This window comes from Podarcis muralis, chromosome 2, assembly GCF_964188315.1.
Source record: "Podarcis muralis chromosome 2, rPodMur119.hap1.1, whole genome shotgun sequence".
In the NCBI taxonomy this organism is placed as follows: domain Eukaryota; kingdom Metazoa; phylum Chordata; class Lepidosauria; order Squamata; family Lacertidae; genus Podarcis; species Podarcis muralis.
Window position 1 is genome coordinate 121,942,253 of NC_135656.1, and position 22,389 is coordinate 121,964,641.

General features: G+C 44.1%; 2 protein-coding genes across 2 annotated transcripts in view; one reads left to right on the forward strand and one right to left on the reverse strand.

Moving 5' to 3' along the window:
• LOC114592563 (uncharacterized) overlaps positions 1 to 22,389 on the forward strand; it is a 400,972-nt gene that overhangs the window by 193,250 nt on the left and 185,333 nt on the right.
• Positions 2,518 to 20,767, reverse strand: LOC144327070 (vomeronasal type-2 receptor 26-like). Its single transcript, XM_077925285.1, has 6 exons — positions 20,483 to 20,767; positions 19,483 to 19,578; positions 18,776 to 18,969; positions 9,967 to 10,261; positions 5,276 to 5,402; positions 2,518 to 3,428 (listed from the first exon to the last, which is right to left on the reverse strand). The coding sequence occupies exons 1-6, from the start codon at positions 20,765 to 20,767 to the stop codon at positions 2,518 to 2,520; spliced, it is 1,908 nt and encodes a 635-aa protein (XP_077781411.1).

Genomic DNA, 22,389 nt, shown 5'->3' on the forward strand with positions numbered 1-22,389 from the left:
GACGGAAAAGGCTGGCAGTTTTCCGAAACCAGGGGGGGGGGGGGGAGCTGAGGGAAGAAGATTGGAAATTTAAAGTTTTTACTAAAGTATATATTAAGCTTAAGTTTTACATGAAACTAACAAAAAATTTCTTTTGAGGGATAGAAAAACGGAGGATTGACACTTCATGGATTTAGCAGAAATGTTATCAGAAGTTAAGTACTTATAAGTTTTAGCTTTAAGGTTAAAATAAGGTTATGAAAATTATGTTATGTATAATTGAGATTTAAGAGAAAGATGGAAAGGATTTGTTGAATTTATCTAATAGAAGTGGAATACAAGGAGGGAGGTGTGAGGAAGTCGAGGAAACAAGTGAAAGAAAGAAAGGTTGTGTTTTGAAATCTTTTTCCTTTTTTTCCCTTTTAATCTTTTTGTATTGTGTTTTTGGTTTGTTTTATTTTTGTTGTGTTTTTCCTTTTGTGTTATGAAAAGCAATAAAGATTATTTTTTTTAAATAAAAAATAAAAACTTCTCTGAACAGGGCTGCCTTCAGATGTCTTCTAAATGTTAGGTAGTTGTTTATCTCTTTGACACCTGTTGGGAGGGCGTTCCAAAGGACAGGTGCCACTACCGAGAAGGCCCTCTGCCGGCTTCCCTGTAGCTGTGGAATTGCTGTGGAATCCAACCTTGGCTTTATACGCGTCACTGCACGTGCACACATTCCTTGGAGAAAGGGAGGGCAGATGAGTCAAGCTCCAGGCATCCAGCTAACTCTAACCATCATCCAGATGTGGAGGGAGGGCTGCTCAAGACATGGACCAAGAACTTTGTCCCATTTCACCCACTTCTCCAAATGACAGCAATCATAAAACTCAGGAGTATCTGTAGGGATGAAGATGACCTATCAAGATATTGGGGGCCCAAGTTGTTTTAGGGTTTTAAGCACTAACGTGAGCAGTGAAATCTGAGCTTCCAGTGACAATGTTGCTGGACTCCAACGCTGTGGACCTCATCCACCCAGAGGAGCGCAGCCCCTTTTAGCTCAGGCCATCTTCCCACTCAAGAACATGGAAGATAGAACATCTCTAAGTTTTCAGAATTCGTCTTCAATTTCCTTTAGGAGCAGATTATTTTGCGGACCTACAAGAAACCGTTGGAAGCAATACACTGGGCATTTGTGTCAAGTTTAAGGTTTAAAATGGTGAATTGCAAAACGTCTTGTGGAACTTCCCTATATATCAGGAGTCCAGGTTCTCACCTTGATAACGCGATAATTAGAAAGAGGATTTATTGCAAAAAAACAACAACAGATAACTCTGGTGGCTGTAACGTACCACTGTCATTAATTATGATGACCCTTCCTGAACTCTGCTTTCTTTTTCTACAGAATATACTGGACCGGCGCTGTTTGTGTCCTTTGTTTATCTTCCTGTCTAACAGACCTCCCATACAGCGATTGCAGGAACTAATTGGCTCAGCTCCGACTTCCTCTTTTCCTGTCTATTTTCCCGCCTGTTCACTCTTTCAAAGAGTGTTGGCTCTGTTCCCCCTCTCTCGCGCTATCAGTCGTCCCCTTGGCAACCTGCATTCCTAGGGCTGGAGGAGATGAAGCGAGCTGATGGTCTGCCTGATTAACCCCTAAGCTTCTCTGCTCCTGGCTGCTTTCTGCAACCTGTGGCTGATCTTCACTGAGAGCTGTCTCATTCCTGACATCATCTATCAGGGAAGGGAATCTCTATGTTTTGCTCAGAGGCAGAAATAAGGAGAGGAATATTTACAACAAGTGGTCACAAAAACAAAGTGAAATAATTTGAAATATATACAGCTTCCCACTGGATATTCCAGTTGTGCAGCCTTGTGCCAAATCCACTTCCTTCTGCACAAAAGGAAGAAAATGTCAGACCCTGTATGCAGCATATATGTTACATATACATATTTAGTTTACATATACATCTATACATTTATTTGAGAGCCAATGTGGTGTTGTGGTTAAGAGCGGTAGTCTCGTAATCTGGGGAACCGGGTTTGCGTCTCCGCTCCTCCACATGCAGCTGCTGGGTGACCTTGGGCCAGTCACACTTCTCTGAAGTCCCTCAGCCCCACTCACCTCACAGAGTGTTTCTTGTGGGGGAGGAAGGGAAAGGAGAATGTTAGCCGCTTTGAGACTCCTTAAAGGGAGTGAAAGGCGGGATATCAAATCCAAACTCTTCTCTTCTTCTTCTTCTTAGTTGTGGAAAATAAGATCATGCAACACCGGTCAGGGTGACACAGGTATAAAGATCACCCTGGCATATTAAGAGGATATATTTCAATCAAGTTCTGAAAAGGGTTCCTATTTAGTGATACATTAAATCAAAAGGGCCTCTGATTGTTCTGGGATGACCGTGCATTCACTTTGGAAATGACGTGTTAGGTTTTGGATAGATTAAAAAATAGGTACAAGAGCAGCTCATAATAAACACCTGAAAGGGAAATAGCTTCTTTTCATAAGTATTGTGCTGCACGCAGATTCCCTTGGTGGGAAAAGTGCATTAAGAATCAAATTCCATCTTTTGTTTTTGTTGTCAGGTGCTCCTTTGTGTTCAGATCAGGCCTCAGTACAATAATGTAGCACTTGGGGAGGAAGATGCAGCCCAGGAGCCCTGCACTGGAGGCCAACATAGAGAAGACCTGCACAGCTACCATGTATTTCCCCTTGGTGCTCAGGTAGGTGGGCACAAAAGACACCCAAACACTGCAGAAGACCAGCATGCTGAAGGTGATCAGCTTGGCTTCATTGAAGGCCCCAGGCAGTTTCCTGGCTAGGAAAGCCACTGTGAAGCAGATGGCAGCCAGGAAGCCCATGTAGCCAAGGGCTCCATAAAACATGGCAGCAGACCCTTCATTGCACTGCATGATGATCTCTCCAGGCTGGGAGTGCATGTCAGAGTCTGGGAATGGAGGAGATATTCCCAGCCAGGTGGTGCAGATGACAACTTGGACACTGGAACATGAAAGGACAACAGCATTGGCCAGAGTCTTCCCCAGCCATTTCTTCACCCTGTTCCCTGGCTTTGTGGCCAGAAAAGCCAGCACAACGGTAATGGTTTTGGCCAACAAAGAAGAGACAGCAGCTGAGAAGATGAGGACAAATGCAATTTGTTGGAGAAGACAGGTGGCTTTTCTTGGCTGGCCAATGAAGAGCAAGGAGGACAAAAAGCAGAGCAAGAGGGATACAAGGAGGATGTAGGAAAGGTCCCTGTTGTTGGCTTTGACTATGGGAGTTCCTGAGTATTTAATGAAAATTCCTAACACAAAGCATGTGATTAAGGAGAATAACAAGGTAAAGGAAGACAAGAGAATCCCCAAATAGTCTTCATAGGACAGGAAAGTGATAGTCTTGGGAACACATTGATCTCGGTCCTTGTTTGAGTGCTGATCTTCCGGACATTTGGTGCAGCGGTCTGCATCTGAAAGTAAGATGAGTGATTTCAGTACCCAGCGTCTCAAGCTGGGGATATTCCCAGCCCTGACCTGAAGATACTATGACTTGAATTGGCAACCTTTTGCAAATCAAATCCTGTGCTACTGAACTACCGCCTTTCAACCAGCAGAAGCAGAATGATCTGAAGTTTTCCAGGAAAGCCTCTGGCAAGGCTGGTGGAACGCGGTGGGCATCCAGCTGGTGAAAACACAGTTTGTTTCCTAGGAAGAAAGCATGGGTCCCACATGGGTCACCAGAAGAGAAATTTCAGAGAAACCAGATGTCCTATTTCTAAAGATTCTAAGAAAAAACCCAATTCAAAATCAAACCACAGGGAGTCTGTCATCACTACATATGATGATGATGATGATGATAATGATGATGATTTATTTATACCCCACCCATCAGATACGCCAACCTTGGGTAAAGGTCATGTTTTATGCGGGGGCTGGGATAAAATAAAGTAATAGCATTGTGTTGGACAGGATCACAAAAGTTGTCCCTCGCTTCCTGTTTCCGGCGGTGAGACATGGCTGACTCCCATACGATCGAATCCCAGCAATGCCGGTAATTCAGGGCTGATAGGGGGGTAATTAGCCCTGGCAGACTCCCCAGGGTGGGGGAGGACTGTCTCGTAGACCCACAGATTGTCCGAGATTGTCAGTTTGCCTCAAGGTGCAAGTGACAGGACACTGGGTCCTAGAGCACGACACGGCTGGCATTCTCCGATGTCACTCTCATAGCCGGAAATATCTGTGTGATAAAATAATTGGATTTGGACAATAAAAAGACATAGTCTGGACCGAAGAAGATTAAGAAAAAAACCTGCAGAACTGTACAGTCCCTGGTGTTTAAGCTCGGGCTTCAAAGAGATTCTCATCATGGCATTTGGATTACGGAGGTATTTGGTATGTCTTTTTTCATTTCTTAACACCTACAATTGGTTTTCTATGCCAAGCCTCATTAAGAAACCTTTAAAAAAAAGAAAAAAGAGTACAGATGAGCTTCTATTTATAATTAAGTATTCAACTGTGCAGCTTTACTCAGACTTGAAAGACTTGATAAACATAAAAGAAGAAACAAGATGGCGTTTGTTAATATGATGCAGCACGGAAAGATAAGAATTCCTCCCTTTTTCGAGGGGAGTAGGAAATATTTGCTGGCTGACTGTAATGTCTTGAGATAACAATTTGGGATAACGTATAGTGCAGCTGTTTGCAGAATTTTTTCACTATGAGAGAGAGAGAAGGCTGAATGGATGTCTAGCAGCCCCCCCCCCCAGGGCCCAGAGGGGGGAGATTGTGTGGTCTCCAAGAAGGCTGATCGATCGCCAAATGACTTATATCTGTGGAACACAATTCATTTACATTGCACTATTGCAAACAGTCTCCCCAACAATCTATAGTAACAACTCAACAACGTGGAAGACACTGCGTCACTAAATCTCAAAAGAAAGGTTTGGACAACAGGCTGGATTGGAAGATTGGAATGAAGTCAGGAAAAGCTGCGTTGGAAAATAGACAGTTGGGGGGGGGAACATTTACAAATAAAGCTGTATTTGATGAATGAAAGGACATATGACTTTTGACATGATTGAGAATCGCATAGCCAGGGGCAGAGTACTTTAAAGTGTTAAAAGCAGAAGGCAGAAATATGAAAACAATGAGAAGAGGCAGGACTGAAGATTTGGAGATATGCTTCAGAGGTCCAGAGTATGGGGAACCCGGAAAAATTAATAATTACAATTTGGACTATAAAATAAATAAAAATGATTTTTAAAACACACACACAGAAGTTTCCCTATTCCTTCAAAGCTGTACTTTTCTCACTAGCCTTCCACAGTGGAGACTGTCCCATTTACACAGGGAGCACAATCATAGCAGCAAAGTGGCTCTCCTTCCCGGATGACCTTGACATCCCCAATATGACAGCTCTCAGCACATCTGGAATGAGGAACGGTCTGCCCATAAAGAAAGATGGCCAGGAGTTAACGGTCTTTCTATCCATGCAATAATAGTGGAGCCAATAGTCCCAGCTCCTGCCAACCTTGCAGTTCTAAAGCTTGCTTGTGCAAGTAGATAATTAGGTACTGCTGCTGTGGGAAGGTAAACAGCTTTTCCATGCATTCTGGCACTCGTCACAGTGTCCACTTGCACCAGAAGCTGGCCACATGACCCGAAAAAAGCTGTCTACAGACAAATACGGGCTCCCTCAGCTTGAAAGCAGAGATGAGTGGCACACCCCATAGTTGGATTCGACTGGATTAAACTGGCTTTAACTTTACCTTTACTAAATAGTTTAGGGAATTTTAAACAAAAATAGATTGTGAAGACCTCCAACAGAACCTCTCCAAACCTCAGTGACTGAGCAGTAAATTGGGAAATGTAATTCAATAGAAACAAGTATGAAGTGATGCAGGTTGAGGCAAAAAATAGTACTTTCATAAATATGCTCATGGGAGTTGAAGTAGGGATGACACTTCCTACAAAACTGAAATCCCTTTCAATCCAAAATCCTCTGTTTTCTTTTTCTTTTTTGGATCATAATCAAATGTATCTGAATGATTTAACCCACCTTATTAAACCAAAGGGGCCACACGATGGCATCCTGATCAATGGTGACTTTTACGTCTGCGGATCCCTCTCTCTCCATACTCCCAACTTTCCCCACGTGAAGGGAGTCATTGGCAAGCATCACAATGTTCACCACGTCAAATTCAGCTGTCAGGTCCCCATTCTCATCTAAATATACTCCGCCTATAGAAGCATTGTAGAACTGAAAATCACTCAGGAAACGGTGTAACTGGAATGACAGAGAAGATCGCAGCATTTCCGCCCAGTTGGTTCACATATAATCTAGGCACCTAGTGGCCATGGACTATTTTTCTATTTAATGTTCTCAATATACTTGAGGTCTTTCAAAATGAGCTCTTCCTTCAGCTGAGTAGCTTAAGAAATAGGTTGCGTCCAAGATCCTGTGACTTGGGGCTAGAGAGAGTATGGCAGCTCCTCTCAGAGTCCTGCTCCAAGCGGTGGCTGCAGCTGTGGGTCTGGCTGCAGTTGTGGCAGCTACCAGTCAGGCTATAGACTTGCAGACCAGGCATTTCATGAAGCAGGCTTGTGACCCTCAACCCGAGTGAGAGGCTGGTTGAAAGGGAACTTTGGTTTGGTGCAGTTCCCCCTCTGAATGAGAAACAGTGGGAGGAAAGTAGCTAGGTGGGTAGGGGAGAGTGTGGTTGGAGTGGAGGGTGGACTGGCCACCATCGGGAGTGGAGACCTAGGTGTTTGGTCTCTGTTCCTTGTTCCAGCCCTCTCACACCACCAGAGGTTACTAGTAGCAGATCTACTGAGCCCTCTGGTCTGGTGCTGCTACTGCTGAATGTCAGATCAGTCCATATTAAAAACATGCTGTTCCATGATTTGATTGCACATGAGTGGGCTGATTTGGCTTGCATTACCAAGAGTTTTTTGAAGCTAAGAGCCGCTTGATGGTGGATCTGTGGAACAGTCTCCCTCGGTAGGTTGTGGACGCTCCTTCATTGGAGGTTTTTCCAGGAGAGGTTGGATGGCCATCTGTAAAGGATGATTTACTTGAGATTCCTGCATTGCAGTATGTGGGGCTAGATGACTTTCAGGGTCCCTTCCAACTCTCCAGTTCCATGATTCTATGATTTGGGTGAGGGAGATGGGTGGGCCTGACCTTACCTAGCTCTGCCCACCTGAATTTTTGATACTGCCTGAGACTAGACTAGGGGGTCAAGGCAGGGGAGTTGCTATTGTCTACAGGGACACCATCTCCTTGACCAGGGAGCCTCTTGACCTTGGAAAGGGTTTGTGGAGAAACTTTGGAAATAAAAGTCATGGAACTTCTTACATGCAGTAGAATTCTATCTTGCTTTAACTTTGGAATGCTTTGTTTGTCTTTGATAATTAGGAAAGTGAGATATGATTATTTTGATGAAAACAATTATGATGGTTTACCTAGGAAAGTATATGAATGGAGATTTAAAATGAATGTGATACAGAACAGAAGGGTCTATCAGTTCTACATGAATCAATATTCACCTACAGTATTTTATAACCTTATTTATCTCCTTTTTTAATTCTTGCTTTGTTGTTTAGCTGTTTAGTCATGTCCGACTCTTCGTGACCCCATGGATCAGAGCACGCCAGGCACTCCTGTCTTCCACTGCTTCCCGCAGTTTGGTCAGACTCATGTTTGTAGCTTCGAGAACACTGTCCAACCATCTCGTCCTCTGCCGTCCCCTTCTCCTTGTGCCCTCCATCTTTCCCAACATCAGGGTCTTTTCCAGGGAGTCTTCTCTTCTCCTGAGGTGGCCAAAGTATTGGAGCCTCAGCTTCACGATCTGTCCTTCCAGTGAGCACTCAGGGCTGATGTCCTTCAGAATGGATAGGTTTGATCTTCTTGCAGTCCATGCGACTCTCAAGAGTCTCCTCCAGCACCAGAATTCAAAAGCACCAATTCTTCGGCGATCAGCCTTCTTTATGGTCCAGCTTAATTCTTGCTTAATTTCTGTTAATTAAAGGAAATGGACCTACAAATCTGTCATTGAACCGGCCGTTATTTAAAATGGAACAAAATCCATCCAGATAATTAGAGAAGGAAAATGAATACCTGTGATGCTTGGACTTTTCCATCTTCCAACCTGTTCTGACCCGTCATCATCACCCTCTTGGATCTAGAGGAGTACACAGCATTTAAAGCATTCAAGGCAAGGGCCAGAGCTCGGACCGTGTTGTAAATGCTGGAGGTGTCCTGAAACAGGCTCCTTTCAAGGACATCCTGAGGGAAACCCGAAAAGTTCTCCTTCACTTTGCATCGCTTCTGGCCTTTCACAGAAAACACATGCTTTGAATATAAGCAATGATAGCCTTCAGGCCAACATGGATGGACATTACTATAAGGGAAAGAAACTGGCAGATTACCATCATGTTTTGATCTTTTTTTGGTCTGGAAAAATAAAGATAAATATCCATGAATGTGTTTGTTCTCAAGTATTTCCAGAGACATGCTGCAGCTGACATATGAGAAAGCTATTGTTATCCAAACTTTCCCAGTAATGGGTTTCAGGGTTTCACCCACTATTTCCAGCGTACGTGCGGCTTCTAGGGCGGACTGAAAGTCCCCATAGTAAAGAAACACATTGATTCGCCTGTCCATGGAAAGTGAAATCTTCTGCTGGAGCTTTTTGTATGCATTGGCTATAAAAAGGAAGCCTCGTAAAATGGTTTGTGAGAATACAACACAGACACCGTCCTTAGCAAGCGCAGGTGCCAGGGTGCTCAGAAACCTTTTTCCATTTTCAGAGTCAGGAGCTATGAGCCCAATCCAAGTCCACCTGAAATGCAGGAGTAGCCTGACAATCCCTGAGCCTGGGGGTTCTTCATTTGGGGTCATTGGGTAGAGCAAAGGAGATGGTGTTTTGTCAAGGGCATGATGAACAGAAGCGTAACTGACCTAGGAAGAAAAGGAAGATATAGAGGGTTTTACTGGTCAACTGGAAATTGTGGTCAGGGAGAGCCATATTCTGCAGTGCTTCTCTGGAATGGAGATGTAGGACACTTATAGGAAACAATACACTCTGGCCAGTGACCGAAATAAATAGATTCATTCATTATAGGCAACAATATAACATATCTTCAACATCATTTCCACCCAGAATGCCCCCCCACGATGTTTGAGGCTATGTAGAGTTAAGATGTGTTGCATTTTCTACTTTTAACATTTGGTTTGGGGAAAGGGGTCGATTTCTAGCTCACTTGAGTGTTAGTTTCACATGAGTTTCGTTCCTTAGATTTGTTTTTCTGCCCAGTCTATATTATTCCCCCACCTTAAAGTACCAGGGCAGGTTACCAAAATAGGCTTGTGTGAAGCCATCCCAGAGATATCTTCTGGAGGCTGCATTTCTGTCCCACCAAAGTATGATTCATGCCCCGTGTAAATTGCTATTTTCCTAGAAAAAGAGGTGACAGAACTCACCCTGAACCCTTGTCCTCTTATAAAGTGCCGGCTGAAAAAAGATTCTATTTCCCCCTTGTAAGTATAAAGTACTTAGCAGCTCACAGTACACATCTTGTGAGCTTCCTGTTGTAGCTTCTGAGAGGCATCTCTCTTTCCAAAAGGCTTGTTCCTCCCCTTAGTCGTTTCTGATGGTGATTCTCTTTTGAAACCCTTCTTCACCCAGCAGTACATATCCTCCAACATAAGAAGAGCCTCCTGGATCAGGCCAATGGCCCATCTAGTCCGATATTGTGTTCTCACAGTGGCCAACAAGATGCTTGTAAGAAACTAGCAACTGGCACCGAAAAGCATTGGTGCCTCCAACTAGGAAGGTAGATCACAGTCATCATGCCTAGCAGCCATTAATAGCCCTTGCCTTCATGAATTGGTTTAATCCTCTCTTAGAAGCTTCACTGCCTCCTCTGGGAGTGAGCTTCATAGTTTACTTCCTATTCAGAGAGGTTGCTGTTCTCTGTATGTTGCCCATGCTAGTGTATTCATACCTGAGGGATTTTGTAGGTTCCCAGCATATTTGAAATCTGGAGTGAGGTGTCAGAGTTGACCCCTTCAATGAAAACCAAGGGCTTCTTCTGTCTTCCACAGTGGTAGTTTGGGACATTGGCCCTTCCAGGAGAAAGCAGATCTAGCGTGGCATCATAGGTCATCCTTGCATTGAAATGATTCTCATGGATGTCATAGCCCAGGGTGATGTTGGGTAAGATCCTGGGGTCCTGATTAATCTCATGGATGGCGATCATGAAGGACAGGCGATACCAGTATGCTCTTGTCCCTCTTTCCCTGTAATAAACATGAAGCCTAATGTCAGTCTCCGTTCAGTGAAAAGTGTCAAGTTCCTGTTTTCTAAGTCCTATAAAAAAATGCAGCCACAATAATGAAGCAAAATAGAACATCCACATCACATAATCAGTCATTTGTGAGTTTGTTGGAAGGTGAACGGCTGCTTGTCAGTTAAAGAGAGATAGAAGCTTATTTGAGCACTTGAGTGCTGGAAGCAGGGAGTAAATACCACCCTCAAATATATTGAGCAAAAGTTTGTAAAAGGACAGGGCACTAGTTCAAGGGGAGTGGTAGGCTATAAGAGTTTGCTTCCTTATTTTTTAAAAAAGGAAGAGGAGATGTAAAATAGAGATCTTTACCAGTCATATAATTCCTGCTTCTAATTGTTATTGCTGTTCTTATCCTATTTAGTACCTACCATTCACCCTAAGGTCCCAGGGCAGGAGAACTGTACTGGCTGCCAGTTAATTTCTAGACTCAATTCAATGTGATTACCGTATTTTTCGCACCATAGGACGCACTTTTTCCCTCCTAAAAAGCAAGGGAAAATGTGTGTGCGTCCTATGGAGCGAATGCAGGGGGGAGGCAGGTGGGAAAAGCCCCCAAGAGCCGCACACAAGCTCCGTGCGCTCTTGCGGGCTTTTCCACAGGAGGGAGAAGGGACTGACTGGCCATATCAGTCCCTTCTCCCACCTCCCAGGAAAGCCAGGAGAAGCCGCGATCTCTTTAAAGGAGTTGCACGGCTTCTGTGGGCTTTTACGAGAGGTGAGGGAATCCCCCCACCTCCCAGGAAAGCCAGAAGAAGCCGTGCAGCCCTTTTAAAGTGCGCACGGCTTCTGCCGGTTTTGCGGGAGGTGGGGGAATCCCCCACCTCCCAGGAAAGCCAGGAAAGCCCTGCGCAGTGTCTCACGGCAAGGAGAGGCTGCACAGGGCTAAAGGGGAAGCCAAAACAGTGAGCGGGATCCATCCCGCCCCCTGCCTTGGCTTGCTCCGTAGCTGCGCGCAACCCCTCCGGCAAGTAGAGGCTGCACAGGGCTAAAGGGGAAGCCAAAACAGCGAGCGGGATCCATCCCGCCCCCTGCCTTGGCTTGCTCCGTAGCTGCGCGCAACCCCTCCAGCAAGGAGAGGCTGCACGGGGCTATGGATTCTTTAGCTCCACGCAGCGTCTACCGGGAGGGAGAGGCTGCATGGGGCTAAAGGGGAAGCCAAAACAGCGAGCGGGATCCATCCTGCTCGCTGCCTTGGCTTGTGCCATAGCCGCGCGCAACCCCTCCGGCAGGGAGAGGTTGTGCGCAGCCTGTACGCTGAGCTTTGGGGCTGGGGGGGGGAAAAGATTTTTTTCTTGATTTCCCCCCCTAAAAACTGGATGCGCCCTATGGTCCGGTGCGCCCTATGGTGCAAAAAATACGGTATATGTTGATAGATAGATTGATAGACTTGATAGATTGTGAAAGTTTAATAGCTATAGTCCTGCCCCTTTCAGAGGAGTGCGGATCAGGCCATCTTCACATTTCCGAAGTCAAGAACTTGGGATGCAGATGATCTCTGGCTATTCATGATTCACCATCAATTTGGTTTTTTTCAGTGGAAAAAAGTAAGGAGGGAAGCAATGCACATACATTTTGTGTCTTCACTGGGCAAGATCTAGAAAGCAGGACTTGTCCCTGGCATATAAGCATTACAGGCTTGGGCAGTCATAGCTAAGCACAACCGTATTACAGAATATGCTATGTATATATGCCTACCCATTAATCACAATCTTATCTGCTATGCTGAAATTGCAAGGGGAAAGTACAGGGGGCAGGGGTACCTTAGGGGACGCGGGTGGCGCTGTGGGTAAAACCTCAGTGCCTAGGACTTGCCGATCGCATGGTCGGCGGTTCGAAACCCCGCGGCGGGGTGAGCTCCCGTCTTTCGGTCCAAGCTCCTGCCCACCTAGCAGTTCGAAAGCACCCCTAAGTGCAAGTAGATAAATAGGTACCGCTTTATAGCGGGAAGGTAAACGGCGTTTCCGTGTTCTGCGCTGCTGCTGGCTTGCCAGAGCAGCTTCGTCACGCTGGCCACGTGACCCGGAAGTGTCTCCGGACAGCGCTGGCTCCCGGCCTCTTAAGTGAGATGAGCGCACAACCCTAGAGTCGGACACGACTGGCCCGAACGGGCAGGGGTACCTTATGTATATATGCCTACCCATTAATCACAATCTTATCTGCTATGCTGAAATTGAAAGGGGAAAGTACAGCTTACCTTACAATGTAATTGCAAGGTGGGGATAAGGAAACTGTGTTCAGGATGAACTGTCTGTAATGTAGATATGACCCCGCTTATGAGGTGCTCTCCTGGCTTATAATAATTTGTTGCATCTGGACGATCCCTTTCCAAGTTCAGTGGGCATTTTGCTTTCTGCATCCTTGAAGCTGGACAGGGAAGCGGCAGCAGCAACAACATCAATAAGAGCCTCACTCTGGGTCTGCCTCCTTTCATTTTGTCTGTTGTCACTGCTCTCAACTTAGCAAGAAACTAACTAGATGAAGCTCAGAGTTTCCAGCAAGACTGAAGCCCCAGTGACATTGAGAGGAGAGGAAAGGGATGACATGACACTTTCACACTGGCAGAATCCCTGCCTGCATGGAAGATAAGTCAAAGCCCTCGATGGCACAAGAGGTCTTTAAATATGCAGCAGGCATTTCAAGCTCTCATTTCTGAAATATCTGTTCTTTGTGTCAAAAGTGGGTACATTGCTTGAGTTTTGCCAAGGAATAAATCACTATGATTATGATAATTATGCAGGGAATATACATCTCTGGAATCACTGTGGAGCTTGAGGAGCAGCTGCAGAGCTGGAAGAAAACATCACAATCTGTTTTCTGATGCTCTAGAGGGTAGGACCAATGGCTTCAAGTTAAGGGAAAGGAGACTCTAACTAAACTTCAGGAAAAAGTTTCTGACAACAAGAGCTGCTTCAATAGTCCCCTTTGGGAGGTTGTGGACTTTCCTTCCTTGGAGATTTTTACTCAGAGTTTGGATGACCATCTGTCATGAATGCCTGGTTGAGATTCCTGCATTGCAGAGGATTGAACTACATGCCCCTTGGGGTCCCTCTTCCAACTTTACACTTCCATAATCCCATGATTCTATGTTCACCAGATAAGCCAGGATCAAGCTATTTTTTCAGGACATTTGGGGGCCTGATATGATGATCCTCTGCTGCCTGATGGACTTTTGTTATGCATATGGGGGAGAAACTTGAAGCCTCCTGTACCAGTCGAATATTTTATTTCAGAGTATTTGTATCTATCCCCATCACCTCATATCCTCTCCTGACAAAGTTTTTTGACATTTGAAGATTTCAGTTTAGACCAGCAAGTGGCTGGATTTTTTTTATTGCCTTTCTGTTCACAGATCCCTACAATGGAAAAGAATGTACAAAGAATCAGATGGCATCTTTACTTTTTGTCATCAGATGCTCCTTTGTATTCAGTTCAGGCCTGAGTAAAATAATGTAGCACTTGGGGAGGAAGATGCAGCCCAGAAGCCCAGCACTGGAAGCCAAGATAGAGAAGACCTGCACAGCTACCATGTATTTCCCCTTGGTGCTCAGGTAGGTGGGCACAAAGGACACCCAAACACTGCAGAAGACCAGCATGCTGAAGGTGATCAGCTTAGCTTCATTGAAGGCCCCAGGCAGATTCCTGGCTAGGAAAGCCACCGTGAAGCAGATGGCAGCCAGGAAACCCATGTAGCCAAGGGCACCATAAAACATGGCAGCAGACCCTACATTACATTGCAGGATAATCTCTGCAGGTTGGGAGTGCATATCAGTGTCTGGGAATGGGGGAGAAGTCCCCAGCCAGGTGGTGCAGATGAGAACTTGGACACTGGAACATGAAAGGACAACAGCATTGGCCAGAGTCTTGCCCACCCATTTCTTCACCCTGTTCCCAGGCTTTGTGGCCAGGAAAGCCAGCACAACGGTAATGGTTTTGGCCAACAAAGAAGAGACAGCAACTGAGAAGATGAGGACAAATGCAATTTGTTGGAGAAGACAGGTGGCTTTTCTTGGCTGGTCAATGAAGAGCAAGGAGGACAAAAAGGAGAGCAAGAGGGATACAAGGAGAATGTAGGAAAGGTCCCTGTTGTTGGCTTTGACTATGGGAGTTCTTGAGTATTTGATGAAAATTCCTAACACCAAGCCTGTGATTAAGGAGAATAACAAGGTAAAGGAAGACAAGAGAATCCCCAAATACTCTTCACAGGACAGGAAAGTGATAATCTTGGGAACACATTGATCTCGGTGCTTGTTTGAGTGCTGATCTTCTGGACATTTGGTGCAGTGGTCTGCATCTGAAAGGAAGATGAGTGACTTCAGTACCCAGGGTCTCAACCAAGGGACATTCCCGGCCCCAGCGGGAGATACTATGACTTGAATTGGCAATCTGTTGCATGCAAAGCAGATATCCCAACCTTGGGTAAAGGTTTTAGTGGGGGGCGGGATAAAATAATACTGTTTTGGACAAGATTACAAAAGTTACCCTATTCCTTCTCTCACTTGCCTTTCACAGTGGAGATTGTCCCTTTCACACAGGGAGCACAATCATAGCAGCAAAGTGGCTTTCCTTCCCGGATGACCTTGACATCCCCAATATGACAGCTCTCAGCACATCTGGATTGAGGGACAGTCTGCCCATATAGAAAGATGGTCAGTGGTATTGTGGGATGTAAAGGTGCAGTCAAGTGCAACATTCCGACAGAGGACTAACGGCCTACATGTTCTAACCCGTTGCTGTGACAACCAGTTTGTCGGTTGCTGGTAGCTTTGAAAGATAACTGCTGAGTTGCAGTCACCTCAGGACCAACTTCCCTCTGTTATAGTTCATTTGCTTGTTATGTAACCTAAGCCTGTTATGTAACCTAAGCCTGCCTTCAGATACACTTCTGTAAACCTGAATGAATCTAGAGTAAAATGGTTTTATATTACATGAATCAGATTTGTATGTGTATTCCTATAGAGGGATTCTAAGGGATTTTTAACCAGGAAGGCATAATTATTAGTAGAGCTCAGACAAGTCAGCAACAAGCTGATCGCTGCATAAACTTATAAAGGGGATTGTTTAACTCTGCTAAATTAAACCTTCCCACAGGTATGTCTATCTATGCAATAATACTGGAGCCAATACTCCCAGCTCCTGTCACCTAGCAGTTTGAAAGCATACTAGTTTAAGTAGATAAATAGATATTGCTGCTGTGGGAAGGTAAACAGCATTTCCGTGCACTCTGGTGTCCTGTTGCGCCAGAAGCGGTTTAGTCATTCTGGCCAAATGAGCCAGAAAATGTGTCTACAGACATATGCCAGCTCCCTTGGCCTGAAAGCAGAGATGAGTGCCACACCCCATAGTTGGATTTGACTGGATTGCGCTGGATTGAACTTTACATTTTCTAAATTGTTCAGGGAATTTTAAACAAAAATAGATTGTGAAGACCTCCAACAGAACCTCTCTAAACTTGAGTGATTAATAATAATAATAATAATAATAATAATAATAATAATAATTCATTATTTATACCCCACCCATCTGGCTGCGTTTCCCCAGCCACGCTGGGTGGCTGCCAATAAAATATTAAAAAACAATAGTCAATCTGTAGACGGATTAAGCAATAAATTGGGAAATGTATTTCAAAGCAAACAAGTGTGAAGTGATGCAGGTTGACGCAAAAAATATTACTTTCATAAATATGCTCCTGGAAGTTGAAGTGGTCGTTACTGTTCCTACAAAATTAAAAGTCCCTTTCAAACCAATATCCTCTGTTTTCTGGAATGGTCTGCCCATAAAGAAAGATGGCCAGGAGTTAACGGTCTTTCTATCCATGCAATAGTAGTGGAGCCAATAGTCCCAGCTCCTGCCAACCTTGCAGTTCTAAAGCTTACTTGTGCAAGTAGATAATTAGGTACTGCTGCTGTGGGAAGGTAAACAGCTTTTCCATGCATTCTGGCACTCGTCACAGTGTCCACTTGCACCAGAAGCAGTTTAGTCATGCTGGCCACATGACCCGAAAAAAGCTGTCTACAGACAAATATGGGCTCCCTCAGCTTGAAAGCAGAGATGAGTGGCACACCCCATAGTTGGATTCGACTGGATTAAACTGGCCTTAACTTTACCTTTACTAAATTGTTTAGGGAATTTTAAACAAAAATAGATTGTGAAGACCTCCAACAGAACCCCTCCAAACCTGAGTGATTGAGCAGTAAATTGGGAAATGTAATTCAAAGCAAGCAAGTGTGAAGTGATGCAAGTTGAGGCAAAAAATGTTAATTTCATAAATATGCTCATGGGAGTTGAAGTAGGGATGACTCTTCCTACAAAACTGAAATCCCTTTCAATCCAAAATCCTGTTTTCTTTTTTGGATCATAATCAAATGTATCTGAATGATTTAACCCACCTTATTAAACCAAAGGGGCCACACGATGGCATCCTGATCAATGGTGACTTTTACGTCTGCGGATCCCTCTCTCTCCATATTCCCAACTTTCCCTACATGAAGGGACTTATTGGCAAGCATCACAATGTTCACCAGGTCAAATTCAGCTGTCAGGTCCCCATTCTCATCTAAATATGCTCCACCCATAGAAGCATTGTAGAACTGAAAATCACTCAGGAAACGGTGTAACTGGAATGACAGAGAAGATCGCAGCATTTAAGAAAGTTGGCTGTTTCCACCGAGGTGGTTCACATATTATCTAGGCACATAGTAGCCATGGAGGGTTTTTCTATTTAATGTTCCCAATATACTTCTTTTTTTAAAAAAATATTTTCAATGCAAAGTTACAACAAAAATTACAAAGATAAAATCCTAAAAAAAGAATAAACCAACAAAAACAGATCAAAGCAAACAGAAACAAAAGAAAAAAGAAAAAACCCAAACCTAAAAAAACCATATCCTGCCATCATTCTCCAGAGAAGCGGACACGGAGCAATGGATCCAAACTACAAGAAAGAAGATTCCACCTAAACATTAGGAAGAACTTCCTGACAGTAAGAGCTGTTCGACAGTGGAATTTGCTGCCAAGGAGTGTGGTGGAGTCTCCTTCTTTGGAGGTCTTTAAGCAGAGGCTTGACAACCATATGTCAGGAGTGGTCTGATGGTGTTTCCTGCTTGGCAGGGGGTTGGACTCGATGGCCCTTGTGGTCTCTTCCAACTCTATGATTCTAGGATTTTATGATTCTGTGATCATACTAATCTTTACGTACATATACAGATATTGACTTCCTTTCTCTGTTTTGAGACCTCAAAAATTGTAATCTTTTTGAATTGTTGTGTCTAATGTAAATTGCCGTATTTTGAGTTAAGTACCATTGGTATATCATTTTCCCAATATACTTGAGGTCTTTCAGAATGTGTTCTTCCATCAGTTGAGCAGCCTACGAAATAGGTTCCTTTCAAGATTTGACTGAACGTGAGTGGACTGATGTGTCTTCCATTACCAAGAACTTTCTGACGCTAAGAGCTGTAAGACAGAGGAACAGTCTCCCTCGGAGGTTGTGGACTCTCCTTCATTGTAGGTTTTTCAATAGAGGTTGGATGGTCATCTGGCAAGAATGATTTATTCGAGATTCCTGCATCGCAGTGTGGGACTAGATGACTTTCAGGGTTCCTTCCAATTCTACAATTCCATGATTCTATTATTCAGGTGAGGGGGCCTGACCTTACCTAGCTCTGCCCACCTGAGTTTATGATACTGCACCAGGCTAGACTAGGGGGTCAAGGCAGGTGTGTTGCTCTTGTCTATAGAGACACCATCTCCTAGACCAGGGAACCATTTGGCCTTGGAATGGGTTTGCGGAGAAACTTTGGAAATTAAAATTTATTGAACTACTTACATGCAGTACAATGCTATCTTGCTATTATGATGGCATCCCTAGGAATGTATATGAATGGGGATTTAATATGAATGTCATTTCCTTTTAAGGAATCTTTGGTCTTCTCTTTGAAAGGGCCACATGATCATTGCTAGCAGTCCATAGTCTTGCAGATCAAGGTAACTATTGAAGGGTCTATCAATTCTGTATCAATCATTTTGACTCAGGTAGGTTTCTGTGTTGGTCTGGCGTAGTACACACACACACACACACACACACACACACAATATTTATAATTCTCCAGTAGCACCTTAGAGACCAACTAAGTTTGTTCTTGGTAGGTATGAGCTTTGTGTGCATGCACACTTCTTCAGATACACAAGTGTGCATGCACACAAACTCATAGCAAGAACAAACTTAGTTGGTCTCTAAGGTGCGACTGGACAATTCATTTATTTTTTTAATCATTTTGATGTACAGTATTTTATAACCTCATTTATCTCCTTTTTTAAATGCTTGGTTAATTTCTGTCAATTAAAGGTAATGGACCTACAAATCTGTCATTGAACGGGTCGTTATTTAAAATGGAACTAAATCCATCCAGATAATTAGAGAAGGAAAATGAATACCTGTGATGCTTGGACTTTTCCATCTTCCAACCTGTTCTGTCCCATCATCACCACCCTCTTGGGTCTAGAGGAGTACGCAGCATTTAAGGCATGGGCCAGAGCTCGGACAGTGTTGTAAATGCTGGAGGTGTCCTCAAACAGGCTCCTTTCAAGGACATCTTGAGGGAACCCTGAAAGGTTCTCCTTCACTTTGCATCGCTTCTGGCCTTTCACAGAAAGCACATGCTTTGAATATAAGCAATTATAGCCCCGAGGCCAAAATGGATGGTAATTACTGTAGGCGGAGGAAAATGGCAGATTACCATCCTGTTTTGATCTTTTTTTGGTCTGGATAAAAAAAGATAGATATCCATGAATGTGCTTGTTCTCAAGTATTTTGGGAGACATGTTGGAACTGGCATATGAGAGAGCTATGGTGATCCAAACTTTCCCAGTAATGGGTTCCAGGGTTTCACTCACTATTTCTATTGTATTTGCAGCTTCTGAGGGGGACTGAGAGTCCCCATAGTAAAGAAACACATTGATTCGCCTGTCCATGGAAAGTGAAATCTTCTTCATGAGCTTTGTGTACTCATCTCCTTTATACAGAATGTCTCGAGGAATGGTTTGTGAGAAAGCAAGGCAGACACCACCCGTAGCAAGCACAGGTGCCAGGGTGCTCAGAAACCTTTCTCCATTGTCAGAGTCAGGAGCTATGAGCCCGATCCAAGTCCACCTGAAATGCAGGAGTAGTCTGACAATCCCTGAGCCTGGGGGTTCTTCATTTGGGGACATTCGGTAGAGCAAAGGAGATTGTGTTTTGTCAAGGGCATGATGAACAGAAGCGTAACTGACCTAGGAAGAAAAGGAAGATATAGAGGGTTTTACTGGTCAACTGGAAATTGTGCTGTGATGTCCTGCTTCCTCCACAACTCTTTAAGAAAACATGGAGCAACATTGCTAGATTTAGACCCTAGATCTTATCTGCTGTCCTTTTAAAGTTGCACAGTTAGAACATCAACAACCCACATTCATAAGAACAAGTAATGAAAAACAGCAGAATTTGTTTTAAGAGAGATGGCTTCTGTTGGGGCTCTTCTGGGATTAAGGGGTTTTAGGGCAGTACTCAACCAGTGACTAGTAGTGTGGGAATCTGTCCCATTTTTCCTATACTGTTTTCCATTTTTAAAATTCCACCCATTTCACAAAGCTGTTTGCTCTTTGAGAGGAAACATTCATTTGCCATATAGGCCAGGGGTTCCCAAAGTGATGCCCTCCAGATGATATTCACCTCCAACTCCCATGAGCCAATGTTCACCCCTTAGACTGCTCTGATGGTGACCCTTTTTGTGAAACCCTTCTTCACCCAGCAGGACAAATCCTTCAACATAAGAAGAGGCTCCTGGATCAGGCCAACGGCTCATCTAGCCCAGCATCCTGTTCACACTGTGGCCAGCCAGGTGATTGTAGGAAACCAGCAAGCACAGCATGAGCTTGCTGGTTTCCTACAATCCTACAAATGCACTCTGCCCTCATGTGATTCCCAGCAACTCAGCACCCAGAAGCATTGGTGCCTCCAACTAGGGACGTAGATCGCAGTCATCATGCCTAGCAGCCATTAATAGCCTTTGCCTTCATGAATTGGTTTAATCCTCTCTTAGAAGTTTCACTGCCTCCTCTGGGAGTGAGTTTCCTCGTTTGCTTCCTATTCAGAGAGGTGTCTGTTCTCTCCATGTTGCCCATGCTAGTGTATTCATACCTGGGGGATTTTGTAGGTTCCCAGCATAGTTGAAATCTGGAGTGAGGTGTCAGAGTTGACCCCTTCAATGAAAACCAAGGGCTTCTTCTCTCTTCCACAGTGGTAGTTTGGGACATTGGCCCTCCCAGGAGAGAGCAGATCTAGCATGGCATCATAGGTCATCCTTGCATTGAAATAATTGTCATAGATGTCATAGCCCAGGGTGATGTTGGGTAAGATCCTGTGGTCCTGATTAATCTCATGGATGGCGATCATGAAGGACAGGCAATACCAGTATGGTACCATATCTGATGCCCTGCAACAAAGCATGAAGCCTAATGTCAGTCTCCGTTCAGTGAATACTGTCAAGTCCCTGCTTTCTTAACCCTATAAGAAATAGCAGCCACGAGAATGAAGCAAAACAGAACATCCACATCACATAATCAGCCATATGTGAGTTTGTTGGAAGCTGAACGGCTGCTTGCCAGTTAAAGGGAGATAGAAGCATATTTGAGCACTTGAGTGCTGGAAGCAAGGAGTGAATACCACCCACAAATATATTGAGCAAAAGTTTGTAAAAGGACAGGGCACTAGTTCAAGGGGAGTGGTAGGTTGTAAGAGTTTGTTTCTTTATTTTTTAAAAAAAGAAGAGGAGATGTAAAATAGAGATCTTTACCAGTCATATAATTCTTGCTTCTAATTGTTATTGCTGTTGTTATCCTATTTAGTACCTACCTTTCACCCTAATGTCCCAGGGCAGGAGAACTGAACTGGCTGCCAGTTGATTTCTAGACTCAATTCAACGTGATTGTCTATTACCTTGATAGATGATTGTGACCATTTAATAGTTATAGTCCTGCTCCTTTCAGAGGTGTGCAGATCAGGCCATCTTCACATTTCCCAAGTCAAGAAGTTGGGACGCAGATGATCTCTGGATCTTCTTGATTCACCATCAATTTGTTTCTTTTTTCCGGTGGAAAAAAGAAAGGAGGGAAGCAATGCACATGCATTTTGTGTCTTCACTGGGCAAGTTCTAGAAAGCAGGACTTGTCCCTGGCATGTAAGCATTAGAGGCTTGGACAATCACAGCTAAGCACAACAGTATCAAAGAATATGCTATGTATATATGCCTACCCATCAATCACAATTTTGTCTGCTGTGCAGAAATTGCATGGGGAAATGCAGCGTACCTTATACTGTAAATGAAAGGGGTGGCGAGGAAATGGTGTCCAATATGAACTATTTGTAATGTAGATATGACCCCGCTTATGAGGTGGTCTCCTGGCTCGTAATAATTCATTGCATCTGGACGGTCCCTTCTCAAGTTCAATGGGCATTTTGCTTTCCGCAACCTAGAAGCTGCACAGGGAAGCAGCAGCAGCAGCAGCAGCAGCAGCAACATCAATAAGAGCCTCACTCTGGGTCTGCCTCCTGTCATTTAATCTGTTTTCACTGCTCTCAACTTAGCAAGAAACTAACTAGATGAAGCCCAAAGTCTCCAACAAGACCGAAGCCCCAGAGAAAAGGTGAGGAAAGGGAGGATAGGAAGCTTTCACACTGGCAGAATCCCTGCCTGCCTGGAAGATAAGTCAAAGCCCTCGATGGCACAAGAGGTCTTTAAATATGCAGCAGGCATTTCAAGCTCTCATTTCTGAAATATCTGTTCTTTGTGTCAAAAGTGGGTACATTGCTTGAGTTTTGCCAAGGAATAAATCACTATGATTATGATAATTATGCAGTGAATATACATCTCTGGAATCAATGTGGAGCTTGAGCAGCAGCTGCAGAGCTGGAAGAAAACATCACAATCTGTTTTCTGATGCTCTAGAGGGTAGGACTTGAATCAATGGCTTCAAGTTAAGGGAAAGGAGACTCTAACTAAACTTCAGGAAAAAGTTTCTGACAACAAGAGCTGTTTGAATAGTCCC

Bases quoted from the DNA above. Each gene is read 5' to 3' on its own strand.
- LOC144327070 (XM_077925285.1), bottom strand. From the start codon at position 20,767: ATGGTACCATACTGGTATTGCCTGTCCTTCATGATCGCCATCCATGAG. The intron at 18,970-19,482 runs GTCAGACTACTC...TTATATTCAAAG, and splicing joins AACCCCCAGGCTCAGGGATT to CATGTGCTTTCTGTGAAAGG. The intron at 3,429-5,275 runs GCTAGTGAGAAA...TCTTACTTTCAG, and splicing joins GACAGTCTCCACTGTGGAAG to ATGCAGACCGCTGCACCAAA.